Source organism: Thunnus maccoyii, chromosome 2 (genome assembly GCF_910596095.1).
Source record: "Thunnus maccoyii chromosome 2, fThuMac1.1, whole genome shotgun sequence".
Taxonomy (NCBI): domain Eukaryota; kingdom Metazoa; phylum Chordata; class Actinopteri; order Scombriformes; family Scombridae; genus Thunnus; species Thunnus maccoyii.
The window spans coordinates 9070437-9096092 of NC_056534.1; the positions used below are offsets into that span (position 1 = coordinate 9070437).

General features: G+C 43.1%; 1 protein-coding gene and 1 long non-coding RNA gene across 2 annotated transcripts in view; one reads left to right on the plus strand and one right to left on the minus strand.

The window, feature by feature from the left end:
- LOC121909175 overlaps nucleotides 1-1435 on the plus strand; it is a 22507-nt gene extending 21072 nt beyond the window's left edge. Inside the window, exon 3 of the long non-coding RNA XR_006099377.1 lies at nucleotides 433-1435. This is a non-coding gene — a long non-coding RNA (uncharacterized LOC121909175). The remainder of the gene's footprint in view (nucleotides 1-432) is intronic.
- Nucleotides 1-16203, minus strand: part of micall2b (mical-like 2b) — a 20703-nt gene extending 4500 nt beyond the window's left edge. Inside the window, exons 1-14 of the mRNA XM_042429608.1 lie at nucleotides 15092-16203; nucleotides 11625-11673; nucleotides 8716-8857; nucleotides 8432-8619; nucleotides 8010-8137; nucleotides 7032-7754; nucleotides 6709-6896; nucleotides 5226-5289; nucleotides 4563-4708; nucleotides 4386-4450; nucleotides 3287-3407; nucleotides 3059-3161; nucleotides 1657-1730; nucleotides 1467-1581 (exon numbers count right to left, since the gene is read on the minus strand). Of these exons, the coding sequence (XP_042285542.1) occupies nucleotides 1467-1581; nucleotides 1657-1730; nucleotides 3059-3161; nucleotides 3287-3407; nucleotides 4386-4450; nucleotides 4563-4708; nucleotides 5226-5289; nucleotides 6709-6896; nucleotides 7032-7754; nucleotides 8010-8137; nucleotides 8432-8619; nucleotides 8716-8857; nucleotides 11625-11673; nucleotides 15092-15234 (2249 nt within the window). The 5' untranslated portion in view covers nucleotides 15235-16203. The remainder of the gene's footprint in view (nucleotides 1-1466; nucleotides 1582-1656; nucleotides 1731-3058; nucleotides 3162-3286; nucleotides 3408-4385; nucleotides 4451-4562; nucleotides 4709-5225; nucleotides 5290-6708; nucleotides 6897-7031; nucleotides 7755-8009; nucleotides 8138-8431; nucleotides 8620-8715; nucleotides 8858-11624; nucleotides 11674-15091) is intronic.
- Nucleotides 16204-25656: the final 9453 nt, after the last annotated feature.

Genomic DNA, 25656 nt, shown 5'->3' on the forward strand with positions numbered 1-25656 from the left:
CGCACGCATATATGTCAATAAATACAGTGCAATCCATAGGTATTGAGTCAGGGACTCTCTCTATAATCCAGAACATTGGATTTAGAATAAAAAAAATGACAATGGAGGTTAAAGTGCTGACTCTCAGCTTTAATTTGAGGGTGTTAACATCCACATCACACAAACAGTGTAGAAATTGTAGCCCTTTCTAAATATATCTCCCCCAGTTTTAGGTGACAGAAAATTATACACATAAAGCTGCAAAAATCTACATTTATTTTACCAGATCAGAGTTAAAAGGAGTGAATATCGGACTTAGTTTGACACATGGACAGAAACACAGCTCCAAATGAATGCTAATGTTGCTCTGTGTCTGCAGGATGTTTAAATAAGCTAAAGACGTTCGCCATGACAACTTTATATCGTGATAATATGTCAATGTTGTGTTTGCAGCTCCGTGCACTTCCCCCAAGTGGCAAAAATGAAAATTTTGGTAGCTTTTGAAAAGACTTCGGAGACTTTCAACCTTCAGTCTGGTCTTCAGCAAGAGAAACACACAATCAGTTGGATTGAGGTCATGTGACTGTCGTGGCCAGTAAGTTGCCTGTATGCAAGAGTTGCAAGAACATTTTCATATTTTTATCCTAAACCTCTCTTACTTTTTTTCTGCAAGGTCTGATTGTACTAGTGTTAAAAGTCAGATTCAACAAACTCTCTTAACTGCCCCCAACTTCATGTAAATCGCATGTTTCAGCCTGATGAATGTCACCTGTTCATGAGTAGGTGTGCGTTCGTGAGATTTGTCATCAGCATAATCAAATGTCCATATAAGGCTACTTTTATTTTAACCATCTGGATCCCTTTCAGCAAGGTAGCAATGACGGGAGCCGGGCGAAGGGATGTGACAGTCACGGAAACATTAGATGAGAGACTATTACAGCCTACAGTAGGTGATGTTACACTGTCAGGTGCAACAGAAGATGAAACTGGACATAAACCTGCAGAAACACCCTCAGACAGCTGTTCAAAAACAACTACTGAAATGGAAAAGTTGCTGCGCCAAAATATGCCAATAAAAATCATAAAATCTAAAAATACCTCTCAGTAAATTGGCAGCCATGGTGATGATGATGGTGATTGTTTTAGTTGTATATTTTAAATTAAAGTCAAACAAGGCTGTTACTCTCTGTTCAGGACTCGTACGACAGGTCTGGACTGCTCATAAATTTCGTTTGTACCTTAGATAAAAGTCTAAGTATGAGAAAATTGATGAATGCCACTAATTATCTCAAATAAATCGTACCTGCCTCTTAAAAACTAATCTGTGTGTATGAATGGTTGCATGAGGCTCAATGTCCTGCTGTATTGCTCTAAAACAAGGGGACCAAGTATAAAAAGGGCAACAACAATGGACACCCTTAAACCCTGAATGTCGTGTACTGTACACATCTGTCTGAAAACCAACAAAACATCTGCTGTGAACACACCTGAGTCTGTCCTCATCCAGACCCTCTACGATAGCGTTTCTGTCATTGACGATCTCCATCAGCTTGGCCATCAACTGCTCCTCTCTCTTCCGGTCCCAGGATGTTTTCAAATGTTCTGCACAGACACAAACACTCTTTAGTCTCAGTTTGTCTTTCTGTTTCATGTTATGTTGTCTCCTAAAACCCTCACCTGGTTTGTCCATCAGTCTCCTGAGCTCCTGCTCGACACTGGGCTGCTGCTCCTCCAGGTCCTGGGTTTTTCCTCTACACATAAAAAAAACATAAAAACAAAAAAAAAATATTATCATTTGCTACTCTCACCTAGAAGGATGTGTTTTTAGTCGTGTTTGTCTGTTAGTAAGAAATCCCAGAAATTACATAAAACACTAAAATTACATTTTGTGGAGAGTTAAGGAACTGGTTTGTTTTGGTGTTGATGGCACCATTTATGAAACACTTTACTGAGGAAACATTCTTGATTATTGGATTCTTTGGTCCGACACATAAGCGACTACACAGAATTTGCACAATTCTGAATATGTGCCAAACTTTTTTTCAACACTCCTACAAACTTCATCTAGTTTTTGACATTAAATATTTTGTCACACTTGATATGCTGTTTTTTTTCATAAGCAGTCAGCACAACCCTCCATGTTTTTTAACACTTAAGAGTCCTTTTCTTCCCCCCTGGTAAACTTATTGAAGCTTAAAACCCACAGTCAGCCATTCAAGTCACACAAATTTCCCGTTGTCTATATGTTATAAACCTATTAATTGCATCTACTGTAAAATGATTCAATAGAGCTATGATGGGATGGAGAAATCAATAACTGTGTACTTCTTATGGAGCCAAGTTGAAAACTATTTTTGTCCAGTAAATTTCTGACATTTCTTTCTTTTCAACCGTTTGTTGGAGTCGGCTTGGACGCTTCAGTAGCTCTTAATGACATTTACATCTGATGTGAATTCCCAGTTAAAGTTAAAGCCAAATTCTTGTAGACAAACTGCCATAATTTATAATAAACACAGTGCAAATGTAATCAAATTTATTTGACATGACCACAACTCTAAGCTACAAAAGCTGATGGTTTTCCACTTTTATGCAGCAAATGATGAATTTAAATGGCTATAACTCTGTGGTCATGAGTCTAACTCACCTGTACAAAGTCCTACTATACCCAGAATTTAGATATTTTCTAAAAATCTGCATTATTGTCTAACACTGTTTCTTCTGTAAATCTGGATTCAAATGCAGATCAAAAACTAAAATTAATTGTACTATTAAAATAACAAATTCTGCAGTTTGTGGCCTCGGTGGAAGTACAGTATTAGCAAAGCGTCTTCTAAATTAACATAAAATTATGAAAGGAATATTGAATAACTGCAGTGCACATGAGCTTTTAGGCAGCATCCTGCTCCTCACTTCTCTGTCCGCTGCAGCCTGCGGGGGGCGAGCTGCCATGTTCCAGGACGCGCCGCTGGGAATTCAAACTGTCAACCTTCTGGCCACAAGTCTGTTTCACTAATCGCTAAATAGTGGCATGCCTCTTCTCTAAGTGCGTTCATGTGTGTGTGTGTGTGTGTTTACTCACATGTAGACCAGTTCAGACTCCCGGCGCATGGCCACCTGCTTGTTCCTGATCAAGTTGAACCACTCAACCATGAGCTCATCCATGAGAGAGTCATCTTCACCGTCTGACACACAAACACACACAGTTAATCCCACGTACACTCCTTAATAAATCTGCCTCTTTTTCACTCCTGACTAAAGAGGAGGTTAATACTGTACGTGTGTGTGTGTGTGCGTGTGTTTATCTCACCTTCTTCGCTGCTGCGGAGCTTCATCTCCAGCTCGACTCCTCTCTTCTCCAACTCATTCAAATTATCCTCAATCTCCTGAAGCTCCTTTATGATGTCTTCTTTGGGAATGTAGTCTTGCTTCTACAGATGTAACACAAACATTAAAAGGAGGCTGTAAACTTAGAGAGACTTTACAGATACATAGAGGTGAATTTAACCCAGTGATCCCAGTGCTTTTAATAAATCACATCCTTAAATTCCATCTAAGGCTGCAACTAATGATTATTTATTTAGATTAACTAACCAGAGCACAATATCTGCAACAAAAGTTAAAAGCCCCAAAGGGTTATGTAAAGAACAATCTGTATGGGATGGAGGTCTGAGGAGGATACAGTTATGTTGAGTAAATGCTAGAGCTTGACTGCATTACTCCAAAAAAAAGAACAAATTTTAATCATCAATATTGCCTCTCTGCAGTAGATGAAATGAACTTGTCCACTTTTATTAAAAATACCGGGAGGAATTTTTCTTTTAATTATGACAGACAGATACAAGAGGATTATAAACTGGTTCTTTTTGGCTGCTCTGAAGATGCTTTCAAAGAACTGGAAATATGTTTGGCCGCCTTCTTTCAAAACACTTTTAAAACAAAATGACTTTCTATTTGACAAAACTGGCTCTGGTGAAACCATTTTTAATTTTATGGAATATAAACCCCAACGAGGACTGTGAAAGTACAATATTCTTCTTGGTTCTTGCTTATTTTTGTTATGATTGTGAATATTCAAGCCGCTGCATGTTTTATTTTTCTGCTTTTACTGTGTGGGTTTGGGTGGAAGGATCTATTGTTTGCTTCATTGCATTAGATACTTTAAAAGTACAATAAAATAATAAAATTGTAAAAGAAAAAAATGAAGAAAGGGGTTCAGTCTATAAATTATATGGCAATCACATTACAGAAGCTGAAATCAACATAAGTTTGGCACCTTTAATTGATAAATTACTAATTATTGAAGGATTATTACATTTGTTAATTAATTTCTATCTATCTTTTGGTACTATTCTAAACAAGAAACACAGAAGCACCCAAAAAGACTCATTTTCCTTCTGATTCAGTACCTTGGAGACCTTTGACTCTGACTTGCTGCCGTTAGCGGCCGCCTCCGTCTGACCGTTCAGTAAGACTGAGAAAGATGAAAGGTGTAAAATTAATATGCAGAAAGGCAACAACAAAGACAAAAGTTGAAGAAAACCTAAAACTGGAAAGCATTACAATACAGGACACTGCGCTCTTACCCTTCGATGCAGGTGGAGTGACGGTGATGCTAAAGCTGGGAAGATGAGAGGAGGAGGAAGAAGGCCCGACAGGAAGCTCTGAAGTCTGAGACTTTCCAGCTCCGTTAGCCCATGGTTTAGCAGAGGACTGTGAAGAACCAGTAGGTCTGCAGATGGACAGAGGACGAGCAGAAAACAAGAGCGAGAGAGACTGAATTTAATTGTTTCATTGGCAGTTTATCTTCTGCTCCAATTAATCCCCTTTCTTCCTCACTACAGTCCTTTGTTTTGATTCATGAGAGCGAGAGGAAAGGTCATCTGGAGAAAAGAACTCTGAGCTCTGAGCATATGTTGCACCACGGAGGACCCTAGCCGTTCTTGACACCATTTGGGGCTCACATGCATGTGGCGGAAGGGGAGAGACTGAAGGATCTGACTACAAATGATGGTTGAGCCATTTGGAGGAGCAGCAGGTACAGGCTTCCTGTGGGAGGAATGGCTGGATAGATGGATGGATGAAGGACTGGATCAGAGGATGGATGGATGGACAGGACATCAGGGGGGAAAAAAGCACTCGTTCATCTAACACTTGAAATTAAGAATTCAGCTAGTAAAGGCTAAGAAATAACCAGAAACATTGAATATGATGACAAAACAGGACAAGTCAAACAAAATAAATCTTACTTTGTTTCTTTGCCAATAGGTTTGAGTTTGGACCTCCAGTCACCAGGAGACTCGTTTTCTGATGCTGTTGAGGACAAAGAAATGAATTGAAACTTTAGTGTCACCTACTATCCAATGTCAGTTCATACTGTTACTGTTTTGTGATGAAGAGATGATGTTTGCTACCAACAGCAGGGCCAAACACCCAGAAGAGAACAATATGGCCTACTAAAGGTCCACATTAACTGCAACCTGCTGTGTGTTTTGATCCATTTTCCTCTTAGACCACATTTATAAATGACATCTGTAAAACTTATAACATAGAGCTCCATTCTTGACCTTTCTCAACACTATGCATAACAAAACAATCTAAACTCAAGATCCGCTTAGTAGCTTTTTGGAGATTAGTATGTGTAGAAGAAGACCATGAGATGCAGCTGAAAGCTCCAAACCTTTGAGCTTAGATTATTTTGTCGCACACATCTGTAAAACTGTTGACAGGGCAACTTGAACTGCAAACAATGTCGGTTTCTACTCTACAGTGTGGTATTTTTAGACCATGAATTTTTGTAAAACTTTGGCTATTTTTATGTGGATGACATCATTTCAGTGGAAAAGTGTGAGTAGAGGTGGTCGGGAAGAGACGCAGATGCACATGTGCAGTCTGACACACAACATGGAAGTAAACAAAGAAGAAGGAAAGAATTTCTGAAAGAAGAGACAAACTTTTCATTGGAACGAACGGGCGCCATGTTAACATCCAGTATCCAGTTCTTATAATACATATAACCAGTATACATAACCAGTGCTCTCAATGAATCTGATTAGCCACAGAAAGTAACACACAAGTCTGTTATGATGTCCTTTATGTTACTGGTCCCACTGTGGCTGTTTTTCATTAGTTTCCTGATTCCTGCTGAGGTGAGTTGTGTCATTTTACATCAGATTAGTTTATTCTTAGCAGGCTGAAGCCTTTGATCAGGATGTAACATTAGACGTGAAGTTATAATTGTGAGCTGTTACGGTAGATTTAAGTCTCTATATTGTTGTTTATTATAACTTCACATTTGTCACTAGTATAAAGAAAGGCTGAGCAACAATGACATATCGTTTATCATTAAGTTGTTTTGATCTTATTGTCATTCTACAAATTTCTGTTGTCCAAATGAATGATTATGTAAATAAAAAACTTTTTACTTTTTGTTTTACACATATGAAGAGTTTGGTTTCATGTAATGCAGATCAGTGAAATACAGATCATTGTTTAAAGATAAGTTTGTTTGGTTTTTTTAGATTGATTTTGATTAAGATTCTAGACTGATTCTGCTTATGTTCAATATATCGATATAATATATTTATTCATATTGTGATAAAGATTTCTACGATATTGCACTAGTGCACAGGATTTTGTAAAGAAAGCACTGCCAGCATTTTCTCATACACATCACACACACAAACACAAACATGCTCTACAGCAGGCCACACACAAGTGTTTCTGTTTAACCTGATGTGTTGGGTGACAGGGTGCTGGGCTTTGAGCCTCCTCTGTCTGGAGATCTGGCTCTGAGTCCGCTCCTGTTCGGGGTGTCTGGCGCAGGCTGCAGGTCATCGAGGATCGACCGGTCCACTTTCAGCTTCACCCTCCCTCTGACACCTTCTGTCTCCCTCTTAGGGGTCTCGACTTGAGAAGGTCTGAACAGAGGTGATGAAGTATTATTAGATACCCTTCTTCACCAGTAGAGGTCAGGCTAAAGCAAGATTTAAAGTCTTGTCATGTCTGAGTGTGTGTGTGTGTGTGTTTGTGTGTGTGTGTGTGTGTTTCCTTACTTGTCGGTTTTCTTCAGCGCTACAGTCGTCCACGCTGGTTTACTGTTGTTGTTCTCCTCGGTCACTTTCTTAGAGATGATGGCTGCCGCTGCTGCTTTCTTCTTACTACTCTCGCTGTCTTCCTGTTTCAAATCCACCTTTACGCCCACAACAGCTGCTTTGGCTCTTTCACCTTTATCCAAAGTCACATTCATTTCCTTTCTGGCAACACCAGGAACATTTACAACCACAGTCACAGCTTGACCTGCTGTGGCTTCCTGGGTCTTACTAGTCACATTTAAACCTCTGTTTATTTCCACGTTCTTGGTCGCAGTCTTGCTTTCTTCATTGTTAGATGTGTTGTCTGATTGGAAGAATTTGAGCTTGGACTGCAGTGTCTTCGCCGCCGTGGTTGAGGTTCGAGGCGCAGGGGTGGGCCTGGTGTTGATAGAGGCGGTTGTAGTGACGGTGTCGTTGCAGGTCGTCCGTGGCGCTGTGGGTTTGGAGACCGAAGCCGTCGGACTCTCTTTAGCAGGTGAGAGGATACTTGAAGCAGGCCGGGAAGCAGACGAGGTGGAAAAAGTGCTGGAGAAGGTGGGAGGAGTGCTGGGTTTCTCCGTCATCCATGCAGGTCTGGAGGGTGTAGTGGTGGGAGCGGTAGTGTTGGTTTTGGTGAAGTCTGGTTGAGGAGTGTTTTTGGGTAAATCTCGGAGAGGTGCACTTGTGTTTGCAGGTGACAATAACCTGAAAGACAGAAACCTTTCAGTTTGACTTTAAAATATTTCACAGCAAGAATTTGCCAAAGTATAATGGGGATTTTAGAGATTCTGGTTTTATCTTACACTGGAATTGGTTTTAATTGTTTTTAAAATCTAATGATTTTATGATTTGCCAGTTTTAGTTTTCTGCCATATGTGAAGCACTTTGTATCATGGGTTTTGAAAAGATTATTATATTAATTTACTGTCTTGATTGTTGTCTCGTTTGTAGGTTCCTTACTTTGCACAGTTCCTGTGATAGAGCTTCCCGTCCACCAGATGTCGCTGCACCAAGTGAACGTGCTTGTTACAGGACACACACTTATTACTCAGAGTGCCTGTCTGATTGGATTTCTCAACCAGCACGTCCTAGAAAAGGAGAAAAGAGGTTTCATCAGGTGGAAATGTCAACTTTGTTTATGACGCGTAACTGATTGGAGGCAATGTGGGTTTTTCTGTTTGTTGTGTCATGAAACTTGAACGTGACGGATCTTTGTAGCCATTTAGGTCAACTTTTAACATATTTGACTTGATGAATTTCAACACTCCGGGTTAGTAAGGTCATTTCAAAAAGCATGAATTTTTTACACTTTCTACAAACTTGGAAAAACAAACTCATAACTCTGTGATGCTTGTGCAGATTACTCAGGCAGCAGAGTTTACCTGCGTGGCAATTCTGCTTTGTTTTGGGGAGTGGGAGGGTTTTGTGATGTTAGAGAAGCGAGGAGGGCTGTTCTCTCTAGCAGGCCTCGACGAGGGGAACACCTTAGCGGACACCGGCTCGTTCTTCTTCCCAGCCGGTTCATCTGTGGGGCCGTCGGCAGGCCGCTTTATACCTCCCATACCGCCGACTGCAGCAAACAAGCAGACACACAGAGACATGAACAGATGAGATGAGGAAAGAGGAACAGAGGCAGAGACCAACAAAGACAGACATCGATACTCACTCGGGGAGCGTCCGTGGAAGTAGTTGTAGTACTGAGAGACGTATGTCAGGATACTGAGGCGGTCAGGAATCTTGAGAGCCACCATGTCTTCCGCATCCAACAGAGCAGGAATTCCCAACTGCTCTTCTGCAACCTTGAACGCCTGCAAATAACATCGACTTTATCCAACAAAACAGAGGAAGCTCACGGTGCAATTTTAAGATTCTAGGCTGACTGGCCAAAAAATGAAAACACACAGATAAAAATCACTTCAAAAGCAGTTCGTCTGACTTTGCGAAAACCTTGAAGAAACGTTACACACCTCAGACATGAGAGATGAGAGTTTCAGTGTCCCAGAACAAGTTTTACATTTGTAGATTGAACCTTTATTTTACCCTCTTTATAGTTCCTCTCTTTGTTACTATACTTCCACCGCAGCTGAACAGGGAAACATTGACTGAGGAATCACAAAGAGGGGATTTGACGCTAAAAAAAGACTGTAAATGTGGCGGATATTCACTTGATATGACTAACTCAGACTGCTGAAGCCTCATATAAGCTTCAGATAAACTCTTAAATGCATTTTTGCAGAGAAAGACTGTGTGGACACACTGTGGATTTTGGCCCCCATCACTTATAAGCGCATTTGAAGGGGATTTGAATAGCCAGTATGAACATGAGGAATGATCAGTGTTCATTTGGGCACCTCGCCGTTGTTTGAGGAAAGACTTTTAAAAATTGTGAATCTATCCTTTAAATAAAAACTTTCCTTTTCTGAGATGACCACAGATTAAATCTACACCTCAAGAGAGAGTAAATGAGTCAGGAATTTCCCAACTGGACTCGCATTCAGCTATTCCAAGGAAGCAGAAAAAAACAACAAGCCGTGGCAGGCCAAGGAGCACGAGAGGCATAACTTAATCAGTAATCTGATGATCAAGGGAGCCGTAAAATCAATGTTTACTTTAGCTGTGCCCTATGCCCCTTTCATCGCACGCGGTTTATGTCGTTTTATTGAAACCTGCCTGTTGTTTCAGGTAAAACTCAGAACAGTGTTTTACTCGGTTAAAAAGAACAGAAGTGTGTTGTGTTAAGCTATTGTCAGTCCCAGAGCTCTAAGTCCAATAATGAAGCTCCAGAGAGAAAATGAAAGTAAAGAATGCAACCGAGGAGCCAAAGTCAAAGTGCCCAGATTGAAACACTCTGAGTTTGGCAATGACTTCTCCTCTCAGCTATGTTTTAACAGTGACGCTCTTTGATTTAGAAAATTCCCTATTAGCAAACATCAAGTGGTGCTGATGTAACATCCAGAGCCAACACACATGTAGAAACCATTTAGTGCTGCAACTAAATACTTTTTAATTATCAATAAATCAGCTGATTATTTTTAAACAGTTAGTCTATAAAATGTCAGAAAAGTAAAATCCCAATTTCCCGGAGACCACACTGGCATCTCCGAATCGCAGGTTTTTCCAACCAACAATCAAAAACTCAAAGATGTTTAGTATTACAAAGTAATATTAAGTCAAGGTCCACTTGCTTGCTTTTTGTGGAGCTTTCAACCACATCTCAGTCTTCATCATCATCATCATCATCTGTTATCATGAAACCAATGTTCCACACTGAGGTCACATATGGATAAATGAGTCATCTTAAACTCAATGCTGATGAAGACTGTCATGCAGATGAAAACCCTAGAAAAACCTAGTAAGTGGATCTTGAGTTAGGATTATTTTGTCAAAACACTATTTCCAAAGTCAAGAATGAGCTTTCACCATTAAATGACAATTATATAAATATTATTGTGTTGGCGCCAAATGCTTCATCAGATTTTTAGTCATTCTTTACTTCTTCTTTCCTGATCTAAACCAACAAACATTCCTAACTTTGGACCATATCTTATTCTATCTAACAGTGATTCATTTGCATAGTTTGGTGTATTTTGTTAAAGTGGCTATAATCAATGTTTTTTATGTGAACAATGTATCATATGATGATGTGTAATCATCATATGACAGAGGCATCACTCACAGTGATGAACGTGGTGATGAACCTACAGAGAATTAACACCCAACTCTGCAGCTCCCTTCATCTTTACGCAGCTTTATAGCGAGTTTCAGCTCATTGTTTAGCTGTCCGGCCGCAACTTTACTGTTTTGGTTCACTCTCACAGCTCTCATAATGTTGTTTTTGGCCGCAGTAAGCAGTCATTTTCAGAGAAAAAGCTCTAAAATCTCACTGAACACTACCTCAGCACCAATTAGCAAACAGACACAGTTAGCTGTAGACTAGCTGGTGAACATAGTAGAGTATTTAGTAGCTAAAGAGCCAGATATTTCTCTCAGGAGTGGGTGGAGACCAAAACTGGAGCTAAAAGAGAGTGAATATTTACGTTCCTCAAGCGGCCAGAAACACAACTCCAAATGAATGATAATGTTGTTCTGTAACTGCTGGATGTGTAAATAAGCAACTGTTTGCTAACAAGTTCAACATATCAGCTTAAAAAGGTGATGATATATCAATGTTGTGTCCACAACTTGTTTCCGCTGCCCCCAACTGACCAAAAATAAATCAGTTAATGCAGATTTAAATGAAAGAAAGGTTAAAACATGTTTATATTCCCCAGACTATGATAGAGAAAAAAGTTATTGTTTTGGCATTGGTACTGAAACTCTGGTTAGTTATTCGCACCAATATTGAACTTTCAAACATTTCCTACCCCAAATTATAATAGCTGGTGATTTGTTTCTGTCCATCGACTGTTTTAATCAACTAATTTTCTCAGGATTTAAATAACTCTTGAATAAGATGCAGATGAGATCAATCCCTCAACGGATTAAGAGGCTTATAAAGGAAACATCTGTCAGAAGAATTGCAAGACATGCAAAACATTTGCATGAGTAAATATGAAGACTTTGAACATGTCTTACCAGTTTGTTGTTCTCATAGACATTTTCCTTATTCAGGGAATCAAAATTTCTGCAACAGAGGATAAACATTAGTAAGAAACACTTGTGATCCAACTTCCCTTCCTCATTCAATTGTTTACAAGCAGTCTAGACCAAACATGTGTTGTTTAGTCATACACAGCCCCCTCAGTTTGACATATGTCACAACACTGACAATGTGATCAATTACACGACAGATGTGGCGTCACTGATCACATGTCTGCAGTGTCATAAGTGCAGAAGTATTACAGAAATCTCAGGCATGAGAGCGCATCACAGGCATGAAAATGTTTATACTGAATGAAGTGGAGCTGAGTTTTAACCAATGTTTAATGCTTTAGTCCATGTAAACATGAAATATGCCGCCATGCTGGTGTGGCTGCGGGTAAAAACAGGAGTGGAAAGAACTGGAATAGCTTTGTCTCTTCTTAAAATGAAACTACTGTCTGTCATGATGACCTTTCTGGAACAATAGCAGGCGCCTGTGTGTCAAACTGGCCTAAAGTTCAGTGAGAGATGGCGACTCATGTCTTTGGAACATTTAAAAAATTAATCCAAAACCAGGCGAGGAGAGATCTGATTCAAACCATCTGAAAACACTAAACACTTTACAGCTGTCAACTTAAAATATAAACTATTATTCCCTGATGGAAACTCCCTGCTAGTTATCGAGAAATTCCTGGGAAAGTACAAAGAAGCTGATGTTGTTTATTTTTCCTGGAGAAATACAACAGAGCTCAATTTCCGAAATTTGATTCTGGCTCCAAACTGACTTGCAGAAAAACTGCACAGAGCTGAGATGATTTGCAAATTAACTGATTGGTCAATAAACCTAATATAAACACTAGTTTTGATGATTTATTACTCATTTCAGTCAGTTATTAAGGAACAAAACCAGCTTCTGTGTGAGAATTTGCTGCTTTTCTCTGTTTTATTATGAATGTAAATGTGTAAATGTAAATGTTGGTCAGACGAAGACATCACCTCTGACTCTGAGAACTTTTCACTGTTTTCTGACTTTTTAATTGACTGAACAATTAATGATTTCATCTAACAAGTGATCAAGAGATCAAGTCATGTCAATTGTATAGCATCAGGGGGCAGCAGTGCAACATCCTCTATCCTTAGACCCTTGATTTGAATAAGAGAAAAATAAATAAACAATAATGGGGAAATAAAATGGATTGATAACATGTAGAAAGAATCTGATCATGACAATATTTAGCTGTCGTCCTAAAACCGGGTGACATCCTCTCCTTTCCTTTCCCTGTTGCGCAGCTACCAAACAAAGCTCTCACGTTTGATTGCAGCTCCAGATTGACGAGGACGATCGACATGAAGACAAACTGGGTGAACAGCAGAGGTAAGAGCATGTTTGATTTACAACACGAGAACAAACAGAGCTGGTTCTACGTCTTTTGGGGAAAGTCCAAATCCAGTCTGTCTCTCACTGAGCTGCTTCAGGGCAGATCTAAGTCAAGTCACAAGTCTTGATAAGCAAATTCAGTCTCTCAGGACTCTGACTACTCAAAATTACATTTCACCATTCCTTTCAAAGCTGTGTTAATATTGTCCTTTACAGCTGAGAGCTTTCTTTCAATGAATAGGCATTAAGATTAAATATGTGAGATATATGGCTATGTGCCTGTTGCCCTCTTTGTTATTTTAAAGGTCAAAATGAACACTTTTGCTTTCAGATCTCAAGTCAAGTCTTTAAAGATCCCCTCCAGACATGTTTTAAGACATATAGAAACATACAGCGGTGAATAATAATTTGCATCTGATATGTTTTCACTAAAAAGGCAAATGGTTTCATTTTAAAAAGTCTTGTTTTCTCCAACCATAGTCCAGAATTCAAAGATAATCAGTTTATTATCACATAGGAGTATAAAAAAAACAGAATATATTCACATTTGGGACGCTGGAACCAGTGAGTTGTTGCAATTTCTGCAAAGATTCGACTATCAAAATCACTGACAATCATTAATCTGATTGTTGCAGCTCTACATATGATACTTCCTACTTCACTGTAACGTTTGTTCTCAGTACACGTGAACCGGAGGCTTCGGGTTTCCGCATCAAACTAGTTGTGACGTCACAGTTATAGCTCGCAGGAACATGTCTTGAACTCTGAGATTTAAGGTGAGTACAGACGAACGCGAAAACAGCTTCAAACTCTGCACAGTGAAGCTAAAACATCCAAGTGGCGATAAGTAAAACACATTTTTGAGCGGAGGGGGAATTTTAAGGGGGTCTAATCTCAAGTCCCCCTTGTTGTTTACAGCTCTGCACAGTGTCTTATAAATATTGTGTAATGGGTGTTACAGACATGAGTGAAATGTCCAGTCGCTGATCTGAAAGCTGCACAGACAGATTCAAATCCAGTCCACGTGTAAAAACATGCAGACTCTCTGTATGACGGTTCCCCCTGTGGGCCACTGTGGATGTTAAGTAACACTACATGAAAGTGGATATTGTTTAAAACAATTGAATTGTTAATGTTTAGGTTTGTTCGGTCTAGTTTACATTCCTACACTACAACACATGGAGTGGCAGAAGCTGGACAGTTCATCTGTGACTTTAAGCTAAATATTTTGACCTCTCAGCTGGTTCCCATGCTGTCTCACTGGAAAAACATGGTCTTATGTGTTACAGCTGACTCATGTTGGATGGAGGTAGGGCTGCAGCTAATGACTATTTTCATTAATGATTAATCTCATGATTACTTTCTCCGTTAGTCAATTAGTTTGGTCTGCAAAATGGTGAAAAATGTTCCCAAATGATCCCAAAGCCCAAAGTGACGTCCTCAAATATCTTGTTTTGTCTTGACCAACAGTCCACAACCCGAATATAGTCAGTTTACTATCATAGAGGACTAAAGAAACTAGAAAATATTCACATTTAAGACGCTTTTCTTCTTTTCTCATGACTCGAAAGAATTATCAACATAGTTGGCTATTATTTTTCTGTCTATCAACTAATCAATTAATCGACTAATCGTTGCAGCTCAGATGGAGGTGTGCACTCTGCAGTCAGCCTGTTGTAGCTCACAGCTTATTGGTTACCGTGACAACAAATTTACTTTAAACACAAATATGTGAATATGTTTTTTTCTTTAATGTAATTATAATTTCTATCTTTTTAATCAGTTGAGCTACTCTACAATCTTCCCCTGTCAGCAGCAGAAGTGCTCTACAGACTGAATCCATCAGTCCACAGTTGAGCTCCTCTGCTGCTCCTGTTTTTCCTACAGACCAGTGAGACTCAACTGTTCCCTTTAATAAAGTCCCATTGCAACGTAAATCATAATGAAAGCAGGAGATGTTGTTCCCTAAACAGTCTGTGTTGTAAACAGACTGCAGGTTAAAGTTAAAAGGTTTGTTTCTAAAGAGTCTGAACTGAAAACTTCCTCTCCGTCGTCCAGTCTGCTGGTTTCAGCTCCTACTTACATGAGATCGGGTCTGTGTTTGTGGATGAGGGCGCAGAAAGCCATGCCGTCCCTGAAGGACGTGGTCATGTTGGTGATGGACACATCCCGGTAGCCCTCACACCGGACCCGGCACCACTGCTGCAGCGCCTTCACGGCCGACATCCTGGAGCTCCGAGCCGCACACAAACTGCTGCAGGAGCCGCGAGTCAGTGCAGCAGCGCCGCTTTAACACTCACGGAGCTCGCACCTCCCTCTCCAACCTCCCTGACAGCAAACTTTAGGAACTTTCCACAGCAGCCCGGACACACACTCCGGATCCGGGAAGAATAAGACTGCGGGAATCACCTTCCCTCCGCTGAGAACATGGAAAGAAACTGGATGTGACACCTGTTAAGAAAGGTCGACAGTGACGCGGCATGGGTGGAGTTCAGACCGCCTTTGTGTTGTTTAACTCTCTCCGTGTGTATGTGTGTTACACTGGACTACATGCACACACTGAATCACAGGGTCATGAATAAGATGTTTAAATTACCCCACACCCTCATAAAGTCAGTAAATGTTTTCAAATCAGGCTTATGTTTATCTATTTAACTGATTTATTATATTTTCTGTACATTTTATCTCCAAAATACAAGTCTGAAGGCTGTTTCAGTGAATCTTCAACACTGCCAGAAGTAATTAACCCATTAATTCTGATGGATAAATGATGGAAAATTCCCATTTTAATTTAACTCAAACACATTGAATTAAAAGATCTTGACTATATAAAGCAGCTTTTTGAAGACTCTCTATGTGTAATTGTGGAATGTATATTTTTAAAATCCCCCCAAACAAACCTGAGGATGTGGAAACATGTAATTGAGCAATCACAACTAAATTTAGAGAACACATGAGCAAAGCAAAAACAAACAGTCCCTCATAATTTCGTGTTTGTATGACGACACAGTCAAACTGACATGACTCAGCGCACTTCTTGCTTACTTTAAAGTGCAACTTGACACCAGATGAAATTCCTGTTTTTACTGACCTCCAGCGGTTTGACTTCAGTGACTCATTGGCTCTGCTAAGTCATATATTATCCTTTATGTCTATTTCCTGTGTTACTTTAGCAGAATGTAATAGTTATTTAAGGGTTGTAATGTGTGGCTATTTTAGTTAAATGGAGGATAAACTGTGAAACCAGTTAACCAGGTGTTAACCTTTCCTGCTTCAGCGTCCAGACCGTGGTCGGGAAGCACAGGGGAGACTTAGTTTACTGCTCCAGGGCCGAAGTCATCGCTAACTTCGGGGTTAACTCCCTCCACTTTATCAACAGGTAGCAAGCAAGAAACGGGAACTCAACTTCAGTCTTGAGGAGTTGCAGCATTTATTCTCTGTCAGAACAGCTCGAACTGTACATACACTGTATTACTGTCACAGCTAACTGCTAACTTAACTCTCTCTCACTGCTCCGGTCGCCCCTAACACAGTCACACACGCTCGCTCTCCCGCTCTCGCTCGACCACACGCATGCGTCATGCGCACTTCCTATGCACTGGGCTATTTCTTAAAGAGACTACGCCACTCGTATAACACTACCCCCACTCTGGATGGCATTACCCCATAATTCCACTCCAGCACAACGATACACATCAACATTTTTTTTCTTTTACAGGTATACAGTCCTCATTTGTAAAGAGTCCATCTGAAAGGATCCAATGTAACCAGCATATTTACAGTCCATTGTAGGAGGGAACTAGCGACAGGTGCAGTTTCTCAGTGCAAATATGAACATGTAGCAGTCTTTCTTATAGGGTGCACACATCACAGCCTAGCATGATAAACTCTGGAAGAGACATTAATAACACTTACTACACAGGCATGAACTTATCTGAGCCCTAAACGGCGACCGGGAGCATATGAAACTAACTTCACTGCATAAAGGTGTTCCCTTAACAGAAAAATACAGTTGTATCACAGTGGATAATTATTATCAAACAAATACTCCTCAAGTTTCTCTTTTTTTTTTTTTTTTTTTTTAAATGTAGTAAACATATAAAATAACAATTAGCTCCAACAGTAGCAAACAGTACATGACATTTCCCCTCATTCTTTTTCTCTTAACACTGGGAATTGTCCTTTAACTCTCAGAACTGTCCATCAACCGTCCTTAATGAGCCACCCACTCACCATACCTGGCCGGGGGCCTACGACGGCGGCTTGGTCTTCGATGACGACGACCCACCTCTCCACCCCCACTATCCTGAAAGTCCCTGGGGGAAGGAAAGTCCGGGTGAGGAAGGTTTGAGGGGGGGGAGGTAGCAGATGCAGGGGTGTGCCCTGCTGGATCTGGTGGAGTGTTGCTGGAGGTCTCCTCCGTGTCCGCGTTGGAGAAGAGGCCAGAGAGCTCCAGGTCTGGGTCTGCAGAATCCGTGTCCAAGGCTGGAGGTGACACCTCCACCGGTGCCCAGCCCTGAGCCTGCTCCATGGCCCAGGTGTTGTCCATCAGCTCGCGGCTGCGATAGGGCTTCAGCTGATCATGGTGAACCACTTTCACTTTGGTTCTTGGGCCTTTCTGGATGCGATACACTAGGTCATCCAGCTGCCCTAGGATGAAGAAGGGGCCTTCATATGATGGGAGGAACTTCCTGACCCTGTTCTTGGCCTTCTTTGTGCCCTTGATGAGATACCACACCGCATCTCCGACCTGATACTGTGTGCGGCAGCAGTTCTTATCATACTGCCTCTTTGCACGTTTCACGGATTCACCGAGTGCATCCCTGGCGATTTGATGCGCCAGCTCCAGCCGCTCACGGAGGCGTTGAACATACTCAGGAGCAGAGGGGGCAGTTTCAGAGTCAGGGGGCAAGCCGGTTACGAGGTCTACCGGCTCGCTCACTTCCCGGCCAAACATCATGAAGTTGGGGGTGAATCCAGTGGAACTGTGCCTTGTTGCTCTGTAGGCCATGACAGCATAGGGGATCATGAGGTCCCAGTCCCAGTGACAGCGCTCCGCTGTTGTGGCCAAAATCTTTTGCAGGGTGGCATTAAACCTTTCTACTTGGCCATCAGACTGAGGTCGAAAGGGCGTGGTGTGTGTTTTCTCGATACCGAACAGTGTGCACATTTTCTGGAACACTTCTGACTCAAAGTTCCGACCCTGGTCACTGTGCAACATCTGTGGTGCCCCATAGCGACACACCCACTCAGAGGCCAGCACTTCAGCCACAGTTACTGCCTGGTCATTGGGTAAGGGGAAGGCTTCCACCCATTTTGTGAAATAGTCCTGTATCACGAGCACATAACGGTTCTTGCGCTCTGTCTCATTCAGTGGCCCCATAATGTCCAAGGCGACACGCTCCATTGGGGCTCCCACCCTGACGGTTCCCATGGGGGCCTGTGGTGCCTTAAGGGGCCTGGCTTTGGACGCACAGCTGGTGCAAGTGTGGCACCAGAGGGCAACATCCTCTCTCATTCGGTACCAGTAGTATCGAGTCTGCAGCCGTGCCACAGTGCGCTCCACACCAAAATGTCCACCAACTGGTCCCTCATGCATCTGCCTCATGACGTCAGGCTGGAAGGTGCGTGGCAGCACCGCCTGTGGATAGTACTGAGTGTCATCCAGACAATAGAACCGCCTGACTAGTATTCCATCTCGGACGTAGAGCCGCTTCCACTGGCTCCAATAGGCCTTTGTGGCTGGACTGTGTGGGGAGACTGTATTCCATGAGGGACGCTCGCCACTGGCCTCCCTCCATGCCCTGATAGGCGCAATGTCTGGGTCAGCCTCCTGGGCCTGTTGCAGCTCTTCCAGGGACCAGCCAGGAAACAGTGCAGTCTCCCTGGTCCTAGTGAGATAGATTCTCTCAGGGGGCTTTAAATTGTCCATGTCTGTGTGTAAGGTTTCCTCTACCCCCACTGGAGTCACTGTTGTCACGGCTGGATGTCTCTCTACCCCCACTGGAGTCACTGTTGTCACGGCTGGATGTCTCTCTACCCCCACTGGACTCTGCACCGCCTGGTTGATGTCAGAGTCCAACTCACACTGCACAGCTTGGTGCCTGATGTTTGCTGGAGGAGGGGCGGGGCCCGGCAGTTTACATGGACAGTTCTGGCGACACGGCTTCCTGGAGAGGCTGTCTGCGTTGTTGTGCAGCCGGCCAGGGCGATGGATGATCTCAAAGTCGTACTCGCCGAGTCTCTCCAGCCATCTGGCGAGCTGTCCTTCTGGCTCCTTCATTTTTGTCAGCCACCGGAGACTGCTATGGTCAGTGCGCACGATGAAAGGACGCCCCAGGAGGTACTGCCGGAAATGTGACGTGAACTCCACCACAGCCAGAAGTTCCCGCCGTGTGGTACAGTAGTTCTGTTCAGCTTTAGACAGTTTGCGACTCCCATAGGCCAGCACACGCTCCCTGCCCTGCTGGACTTGTGACAGAACGGCACCGATGCCGACATCGCTTGCATCAGTGTCCAGTATCATGCTACCCTGGTCTAATGGGTAACCCAGGACTGGTGTGGTGGTTAGCAGGTGCTTAAGTCTGTCAAACGCCTCCTGGCATTCAGTTGTCCACTGGAAACGGGCGTACTTCTTGGTCAGGGCATGGAGGGGCTCTGCCACAGTAGCAAAGTCTTTTACAAATCGGCGATAGTATGATGCCAGGCCGATGAACTGACGAATCTCCTGGATGGACTTTGGTGTGGGCCACTCCTGCACCTTCTGGACTTTGGAGGGGTCAGTAACAACACCATCTGCCGAGACAATATGACCCAGGTAGGCTACTTGACGACGGAAGAGGCAGCATTTAGCAGGTTTGAGTTTCAGGTTAGCTTGGTGCAGCCTGTGGAAAACCTGGCCAAGTCGCTGCAACATTTCTGGCACATCCCGGCCCAGCACAATGATGTCGTCCAAGTAGACTAGACAGGTCTCCCACTGCATACCGGCTAGGACACGGTCCATCAGCCGTTGGAATGTCGCCGGAGCATTGCACAGTCCGAATGGCATGACATTCCATTCAAAGAGTCCACTCCTGGTGCAGAAGGCTGCCGCTCGGCGAGCTCTGGGGGTCAGTTCAACCTGCCAGTAGCCAGAGGCAAGATCCAGCGTGCTGAACCATCTGGCGGTGGAGAGAGTGTCAAGGGTGTCTTGGATGCGGGGCAGTGGGTAAGCATCTTTAATGGTACAGTCATTTAGGGCCCTGTAGTCTATGCAGAGGCGGTACGTCCCGTCTTTTTTATGTACCATCACTATGGGTGAAGCCCAACTGCTGTGGCTACGACGGGCCAGTCCAGCCTCCAGGCTCTGCTGTATTTGTTGGTCAGCATCCTGTAGTTTCTCCCCCGCCATCCGGCGCGGTGGCTGCTTAACTGGGACACCTGGCCGAGTCACAATGTCGTGCTGCACCAGGGACGTGCGGCCAAGGTCGCTGGGTCCAGTTGAAAACACACTGTCATAGGTGCACAGCAGCTGAGCTAGCTGGAGCTGCTCCTCTTTGTTGAGCTCGGCTGAACTCTGGTTGTAAAGCTCCTGCAGGTGCTGGGGAACGGTGGGATGTTCTGGCTGCTCTGGCTTGGCTGTGGTGGTGTCAGGCTGCAGGGCTTTTGCAGGTTGGAGGAACCCTGCGATGGCCCCCTTTTTGAGGGTTACAGCTGTATTGCCCGGATTAAAGATGCGTAGGGGTACAGCTTTAAAGGGGTGTGACTCCACCAGGACACGGGCAACTAGCACTCTATGTTTCTCAACAAAACCTTTGGTGGGGCTTAGCATCATCTCCCCCTTTACAGGTTCTCTAATGCGGGTCTGGCCTCTTACCACATACTCCCGCCCAGCCTCCAGTACCACAGTCCGGGCCACTCTCACTGCATGTGTCTTTGGTTTGCTTAGGGTGTGGAAGTATGGCACTTCCTCACCGAACAGTACAATGCGGTGGTTTCCAAAGTCCAGGCGTGCTTGGGCTTGGGTGAGAAAAGGGTGGCCCAGGAGGGCCTCGTCACTGGCAATGTCAGCAACCAGGAAATGCACGCTCACCTGCCGGTTATTGATCTGAACAGGGATGTGGGCCTCCCCCATCACAGGAACATCTCCAGGCCCAACACCTAGCAGAGTCTTTACAACTGACGGCTGAAGTGGGGGACGGGCATCTGGGTGAATAGCATTATAATGGTGCAGAGGCAACACACTTTTCCGTGCTCCACTGTCCAGAACAGCACAGACATCCAGTTCATGCACTAGCATACGAATGCTCATTTCTTGATCATGGGTTTTAAGATGAAGCACAGTGGGCTCTGGGCAATCATGGGTGGCTGTTGGGGCTTGAATTCTGGTCATTTTCTTAGGGGAGGGGCAATTTCTTTTCATGTGGCCAATCCCAGAGCATTTATGACAACGAATATCCTCCCACTTAATATCCTTGCTGCTTTTCTGTGGGGTCGATGTGCGGTGGAAGTCCAAGGTTTTTGGCTTATAACTGACAGCTGGGGTGGCCACAACAGTCTCTGCTTCCTCTCCCTCAGTTCCTTCTCTAACCATAGCAGCACGGGACCTCCGTTCTGGTGTATTATGTGCCACTGATTGCATGAGGCTGGTGACCCGCGACACCGCCTGCTTGGTGGTTTCGTGGCGGCGCGCAATGTCATAAGCTTGGGCTAGTGTGCGGGGTCGCCGTTCTAATAGTTTCTGTACAATCTCTGCATCCCCTACAGCATTTGTAAAAACTTCAACGCCTATGGCGTCCTGCTCATTATCAGTCTTGTCACTGTAGGCTACTGACACTTGCTCATATATGTCATCCCTCAACACATGAAGAGCTTCACCTGGTTTGCGGACCCGCTGTCTCAGTTCAATGGCCACGGCAGCAGCGTGCTCTGAACAGGGGCCATAAGCAGTCTCCATCTCCTCCACCAGACGGCTGTAGTCCCACTGAGAAGACCGTGGATTTCTGTGGATTACTGCCCCTGCTGCACCCACCAGACAGAACTTAAGCTGAACAGCCATAGTCTTTTTGGACCAGTAATTTGCTTTAGCACAACTCTCAAACCGGTGAATGAACTCTTTCCATGGAGTGGTGCCATCATACTGACCAGGACGTAAGGTGGGGACTCTCTCCTTGTGATCATAGTCATCCTCACTTTCAGATGAAGGCTCATAGTATGTAGGACTGGGCTGGCGTGCACGTGACTTGGGCCGCTCACATTTAGGGAAGGAGTGCTTTAACTGTACAGTTTGATTATTGCCCTGCTCAAATGAATGTCCATAGTTAGTGTCTTTGAGTGAACAGCAGCAAGGGGTGTGCAACTGTGGGTATGTTGGGAGTGAAGAGTAACAGGGGACTGGTGTGCTCTGAGCAAAACTCCCTGGATGGGCTGATGCAAAGGGGTTTGCACTGGGTGTTGCAGTGGCCGCAGCTGATGGCAAAACTGTGCTGTATAGCTGTAATGGCTGGACATGGGCATGGTGATTGAGCACATGGGGGTACGAGTCTTTGCTTTTTGTGTCTGCCCCACAGTCTTGGAAGCAGTAACTTTCCCCGTCGGCATCAACAAAGGGATTAGTGCTCGCTAACTTTAGCCGAGCTGGCACATAAGATGTCTCACTCGTTTGCTGTTTCACTGTAACAGTCTCACTTTCACATAGAAAGGGGTTATAATGTCCATTATTTCCGTTCCTTTTACTCACATAGTCCGTTTTTATTTCCATTTCACTTACTGCAGTCAGTGACATGAACGGATTGGAGTGACTGGTTACGTTTCCAGACTGACTGTGCCTGTTATTGGCCGCGGTGCGCTGGTTAGCTGCCGCCATTTTAGCTTAGCTTCTTAGTCAGGCGGGGAAACACAGGAACTTTTGCGGACTTTTCCGGTTTATTTCACCGTTTTGCTCACCACTGCTGCTGCTTATCCTGTCGTGAGAGGGTCCCTTCGTGGTCGCCAGTGTTAACCTTTCCTGCTTCAGCGTCCAGACCGTGGTCGGGAAGCACAGGGGAGACTTAGTTTACTGCTCCAGGGCCGAAGTCATCGCTAACTTCGGGGTTAACTCCCTCCACTTTATCAACAGGTAGCAAGCAAGAAACGGGAACTCAACTTCAGTCTTGAGGAGTTGCAGCATTTATTCTCTGTCAGAACAGCTCGAACTGTACATACACTGTATTACTGTCACAGCTAACTGCTAACTTAACTCTCTCTCACTGCTCCGGTCGCCCCTAACACAGTCACACACGCTCGCTCTCCCGCTCTCGCTCGACCACACGCATGCGTCATGCGCACTTCCTATGCACTGGGCTATTTCTTAAAGAGACTACGCCACTCGTATAACACAGGTGTGGTTGTTGCTTGTGAAAGCCAGCCTGTCTTGTCCTGTCCTGTTCACTGGGCGTGATAAAGGAGGTGGTTGGCGTCTGTTCACTAAAGTTATCTGACACCTGCACACATGCAGTGTTCATAAAGTAGGGGTCCGATAGCAGAGAGCGGCTTTGTTTGACTGATTCAAATGAGCAAATTCTTTGTACTTCCCCTTTTTCACTGTAGTGTTGTGTTTGTTTGTTTTGCAGGATAATCTGCAGATTTCAATGACATTAGGTGGAAAGTTATGGAAAGGAACAAATAAACAAATGATAGTTTCTGATGCTGATAGCGCCACCATGTGGGCATTCATAAAACACTTAAATCCTCCAATCTTGACCTGATTTGCACCAAATTTGATGCATGTTTCAATACCTTAAAAGTTTTTCATTTGCATTTTGATATTCTATATAATTTTCCTACATTTAGTGGCCAAATTCTTGTACGTGAGGCCTATCTGACATAAATTGCCATCATTCTTAAACGGGTTACGCTAATTATGTAATTGCTACCAAATTGAGACAACATGTATACATATCAATTCCAAGAAATACCGAAAATTTAATGTAATTTTTCCTTTAAGTGGTGTTACGTCAACATGATTAAATTAACATATCTCAGTGCACTTTAAACCTGCGTCAAGTGTTATTTTGGCCACTTGGGGGCAGCAGATACAGGTTGTGAACATAATACGGACATATCATCACCTTTTAAGTTGATATGTTGAACTTGTTAGCAAACAGATTCTTATTTACACATCCAGCAATTATGGAGCAACATCATTTATTTGGAGTCGTGTTTAAGTCCAATATTCACTCTCTTTTAGTTCTGTTTTTGGTTTCTACCGACTCCTGAGGGAAATATTTGGCTCTTTAGCTGCTAAATGCTTCACTCTGTTCACCAGGTAGTTGTTAACTGTGTCTGTTTGCAGTTTGGTGCTAAGCAGGTGGTGTACAGTGGATTTTTACAGTGGTTTTTCCATGAAAACAGCTGCCTGAGTGAACCAAAACAGTAAATTTGCAGCCGGACAGCAAAACAATGAGCTGAAACTCACTATAAAGCTCCGTAAATCCAAGCGGAGCTGCAGAGTCGCTGATAATTCTCTGTAGGTTCATCACTAACAGCAACGCCGCTGATATTACACATTGTCATTTGATTGTTGTTATGAAAAGTATTGATTATAGAAGCTTTAAAATTAGTCTGACCAGTTTAAAGTTACTATTTAAAGCAGTATTCTTTGATTTTTTGGCCACTTGGCGGCAGTGTACCAAGTCGTGAACACTGACATATTGTCACCTTGTAAAATTTATACATCAAACGGTGTAACAAAGAGTCGCCTATTCACACTTCCAGCAAAATTAGCTTTTATTAGGAGTTGAGTTTCTGATGAGAGCCGTGAGAGTGAACCAAAATGTTGCAAGCCGTAAAAATCAAAACAAAGAGCTGGAAGACGCTAAAACACTTCGTAGAATTGAGAAGAAATGCAGAGTTGTGTAATAATTATTTGTCATTTCAAATCACTTTCATGGCACACAGCCATTTGATTTATTGTTAATATCTATTATTTAAAAAAAAAATCTATTATTCCAGGCTTTTGGCAAATTAATCTGTTTAAAGGGCTCTAATATTCCCAGACATTCCTAGACATTCCCAGGTTTTGTCCTAAACTTATGGCCACAGTCAGCCAATCATAACCGTCTATCACTGTGTGTGGTAACGCAGATCTGGATTCACAAACTAAAGCTTCCTAAATATTTTCAGTTATTGTAGGATTGCACAGCTTTGGCGGAGGTCCAGTATGTACTTCCTGCTGCTTTTTAGTTTAACATGATTGTATCGTTCAGGGTTGATTGATGTATTCTTGTGCTGTGACAGTGGCATTGTCAACCGCATATTAGTCCACATGCTCTGAATCATCAGTTTCCTCTTTATGTTAGGGGTCAAACAAGTTTTTTCTATACTTACACTGTGGAAATAACTATCAGTTTATTCATATCCAGCTGCTGTTTGTCCGCTAGATGCTAAAGTTATTGCTGGAACAGATAAATGGACACAACGTCAACCACCAATGATGAATTAAAGCTGCAGACCAAGGAAATCTGTCATCTGGAGGACATTTTTCTGGACTTTCCAAGCCTAATTTGGTTCTGTGATAAGCAGACAATAATTTTTGTTTACAAATCAGAAACATACAGACAAAGACTTTGCATAAACATGATGTCAACTGGAGCAGAAATGAAACAGTTGAGAGCAAATAGAAAGGAAAAG